At 32.1% G+C, this 4,570-nt stretch overlaps 1 protein-coding gene across 1 annotated transcript; it reads left to right on the forward strand.

The window, feature by feature from the left end:
* Positions 1–776: 776 nt before the first annotated feature.
* LOC115978319 (ribonuclease 1-like) lies at positions 777–1,923 on the forward strand. Its single transcript, XM_031100338.1, has 2 exons — positions 777–1,048; positions 1,156–1,923. Exons 1-2 carry the CDS (start codon positions 824–826, stop codon positions 1,570–1,572), a joined length of 642 nt encoding a protein of 213 aa, XP_030956198.1. The 5' UTR covers positions 777–823; the 3' UTR covers positions 1,573–1,923.
* The last annotated feature ends 2,647 nt before the right edge of the window (positions 1,924–4,570 follow it).

Genomic DNA, 4,570 nt, shown 5'->3' on the forward strand with positions numbered 1-4,570 from the left:
CCCTAACTTGAAAATACTTTACACTTAACTCTTACCGTCTGTTTTTCTATTAACTTTAATGGAATTTAGCATTGAAAAACCAATTTACCCACCCGCCGTTTATTTTGAAAAATGGTAAATTGGTCCTTTACTGTTAAATTATATTAAAACAAAATATTATGGTGTAGCTAACAAAAATCATTTATCAAATAATGACACTTCTTTTTGAATTTGTAGGAACTTTTGGGGAGAGAATTTAATCAGAATCCTATTTTTAGTTTTCTTAAAATTTTGGTATTAGAACTTAAATATAGCAAATTAGACTAACAATTTTATTTTCTTAGTCGACTACATGGCATAAGTATGACGTGGAGGACCAAACTTCTAGTATATAACATATAACATATAAGATTTAGTTTACTTCCAGTACTTTTTAAATTAGATATGTAATTTTGTTTTAAATATACAATGGTAGATGGTAGTGAGTTTTAATCTCTACATTTTATTTAGTTAGTGGGTAATGTGACAATCTCTCATTAAAACAAGATGAATTTCCTTTTAAAAAGTATTGGAAGCAAACCAAACCCAATATTAGAAAAAGTAATTGTGCACAAATGTGATCTCGACTGCAAATGGGGGAACCAATGAAGAAAATAAATTAATAGATGTACCATAAATAAGAGAAAATAAATATTAAAAAGAGTTGTACAACAATATATTAGACGAAAAAGGGTTTGTTGGGTGCTTATAAAAGGATGTTCAGATGCGGGAGATGATCAGTTTAAACCTCTTCTTGATTTGAAAAAAGAAATTGAAAGTGTTCATTTGGTTTCTATTCAAGAAAATGAAAGTGTTCTTTTGGTTTCTCTGTTTTCTCCCTATTGTCTATGCAGCTGGAACGTATGATTATTTCCAGCTTGTGCAACAATGGCCTCCGACATATTGTAATGTCAGTGGAGGATCGACTTGTAGCTCCCCATTGAAGTTCACAATACATGGACTTTGGCCGAGTGACTCCTCCAAAACTCAGGCTCCAAAATGCACTGGGAGTCCCTTTGATTCTACCAAGGTAAATATCAGATGCACTTTCAAAATACTCTTCGTTATTCTACATGTGTAATGCATTTTTTTTGGTCATATATTCGAATGGTAGGATTATATAGTTTGAGTTTGCAGATCTCAAACTTGAAATCCAATTTGAGAAATGATTGGCCTGACTTGAATGGAAATCATGAAAGATTTTGGAGATATGAATGGGAGAAGCACGGTACCTGTTCAGAAACAAAGTATGATCAATTACAATATTTCAGAACTGCACTGACATTGAAGAAAAAAATTGATATTTTAGATACTCTAGTGAAAGCAAATATAAAACCAGATACGGTCGCACGCTACGAAAGCAGTAAAATCACAGCAGCCATTCAACAGAAAACAGGTTTTACACCACGCCTATGGTGCAAGAATGGAAAACTTCTCGAAATTAGCTTTTGTGTTAATACTAGTTTGGCAGACATGCACTGTCCATCAGTGTTACTGAACTATCAGCTCAATGTATGCCAGGGCAAGGTGCAATTTCCTGATAAGGTTGCGTAAGAAAATTAACGAGAAGGATGAACTCTCTGTGAGAAAGAATGAACTCTAGCGTGGAAGTTTCTTATGTCCTATCTGAATTAAGTTAAGTGTAATAAAGTTCTAGTAACGAATATAAACTACACCAGCGGTAGTTTTGAGTTGTTATATATATATATATATATATATATATATGTATCTGTCCAATTCCACGTTCTCTTTCTTATGTAAATCTTGCGTCCAGCCATCTACAGAAGCTGTATCTGGATCTTATATCTGAAGTTCGGAACTAAATAAAGAGTAATAAAGTTCTCCTAATTAAGGTGCTCAATCTCTAGAATTTAGAGATGTATGAGTATCTTGTTAATTATTTCATTTATTTGTTACCGTAGGGAATTATATGTTAGGGTTTGGCTTACTTTTTTTTTTTGAAGGGGAAATAATATTGCATTGCAAAAAAAAGGGGATACAAAGAGAACCTGCCAGGCAGATTAGTGCAGCATATCAGCTTGTACAATAGGATCTAGAAAAGAAGGGGTAACCCCTTTCCACAAGTGGACAGTCCTATTACAATGGACAAATTGGGCCAGCTCATGGGCTGCACCATTAAAAGCCCGATTGAGGTGCCTGAAGGAGCAGTAAACAAAGGATTGTTGAGCATGAGAAATGTCCTGAATGATATGCCCGTATGGGGTTCCAAAGGCAGAGTCGTTGATGGCATTGATCACTGAGAGAGCATCACTTTCAAACACAACCTGAGAGAGCTGTAACTCTTGAGCAAGCAAAATACCTTGCTCCATTGCAAACACCTCCACCAGATCAGCCGAGTAATGGGACTGAAGAGGTTTACAGAAGGCAGTAACGGTTTGGCCTTTGCAGTCCCTAATGATGACTCCAACGTTGGGTTTGGCTTACTTCTGATACTTTTTTAAAAGAAAACTCATTTTGTTTAAATAAGAGATAGTCACACCACTTACTAATTAAATAAAATGTGGAGATTAAAACCCATTACCACCTGCCATTTTCTTGCATAACTTAAAGAATTGACCATCATTCCCTCCAGACTTTAAAATTAATAAAAAATTATATTTAAAATTTAATTAATGACTTTTTAGATATATCTTCCTTAAAAAAATAATATTAAAGTGTGTTTGAGTATATCTTCCTATAAATAAATGATTGTGCATCATTTTTTTCCCTTATTACTCTTATCAATACGTAGCTCATTATAAAAATATATTCTATAAATAGAAAAGTAAACCTGCGGCCGTCTTGATTTTTGAAAAAAATTTCCTTGTATTTTGCTTTTAGAGCATCAAATACATGGACACCTTGTATTTTTCTTTTCTTTTCTTTTCAGAGGAAACGAAAATTGTAGATTTCATGATTAAGAGATAGAAATCTTTATTGCATTTGTTATACATGAAATGACAAAGTTTGGCTTTAAACATAATTAAAGTCTTTAGCTCTAACTACGAATAGGAAGATGGCATTAATTGCTACTAAAAGTGTCATGTATATTGCACATAATAAGACACATATCGTCTATCTTCATATTAGTGCATGATTGAAGTTTAAGACTCCAAACATATTTAGAGTCAAACCTCTTTGTATATAAAAATTAATTTAGATTATTCAAATTTTTATTACTGCTATTGTAGGGGCTCAACCCATCTGCCCCGATAAGGACCATCCGCGAAATGCCCAATCTAGCTCACTCTAAAAGAGTATATATTGAGTGGACTCTCAAATAACTCTTTTTTTTCTTTTTTCTTTTTTTTTTTTTTAATTTTTTTTTTTTTATGAACGACTCTCAAATAACTCAGTCCCAAAGGCGCTGGTCAAAACGATGGGCGGAGATCTGGCATGACCAATCAAATATAAGTGGTAGACCAATAAAGTTAAAAATAATAATGAATTTAATTAATCAATTTTTTTTTTTTTTTGCAAGTCAGGGTGTTTATGTGTTAAAAATAATAATACATAAGGCCACCACTAGAACCCCCTCCTTTGTCTCGTTGGGATTTATGCTCTAAAATCCTATTTGCATGACATTATTTAATTAATAAAGTGTGTTATTATTTGAGGATTATATGAACAATATATTTTATGCGTTCATTTAATGAATGGAGCATGAAATGCATTGTATGTGATGGGTATAGGAATAAAATGCACACACGGAAGATCTAAATAGCACTGCCTTGTAAAGTTGTAAACTTTAGTTCGTAGTTAGTGATGAAATTAGGAATTCTTTAAGAAGACTATAACATGCATAGCATTCATGATAATTAGTCTTGATCATAGAAATGAAGACTTCTTATTGACATTCCATTTTAGTAAGGTGTCACTGAATTTTATGTTCCATTGAATTAGATTCCAAAAGAAGAATTGGCAACATGTAGTGTCAATAAAATGAGATTTAATTTTATAAGGATGCGGTGTAAAATCCAAGTTTTACACCCTCCAATACCAATATACCATATCATCATATTATATATTAAATAACACAACTACACTCCATCAATTCTAATACCCATCTAAAAATTCAACCCAACTAAGAGTTTATTGAGATGTTATTAAGTGTGGTAAGATGTGTTGGTTTTAAGTAAAAAACTGATGTGACAATCCATTATTAGATGGTGTCAAATATGAGTTTTATATCCCATCCTTACCAAATTCGGGCTCCAATAAAATGGCTGTATGCTCAAAATTTCTTGAAGTTTGAAAATCAAACAATTGAAAAGTGTTTCACAAGTATAATTTTGTATTAATCAAGTAGTGAGTACAATCTCTAGAGCTTGGGCTTCTTGAAAACTTCGTGTTGAAAATAATGAGAGGGGATGCCATCTATTTATAGTGGTTTCAGGGAATAAGCTCCCAAATTCTGCTTAGAGATAATTATCTCTATTTATCTATATTGATAAAGATCATATTTGGATAAAGGTAATAATCAATAAAGATAAATAATTATATCTATTTTATTTATTTATTTATTTTAATAAAGATAATTATCCATCAATTT

Source organism: Quercus lobata, chromosome 2 (genome assembly GCF_001633185.2).
Source record: "Quercus lobata isolate SW786 chromosome 2, ValleyOak3.0 Primary Assembly, whole genome shotgun sequence".
Lineage (NCBI taxonomy): Eukaryota > Viridiplantae > Streptophyta > Magnoliopsida > Fagales > Fagaceae > Quercus > Quercus lobata.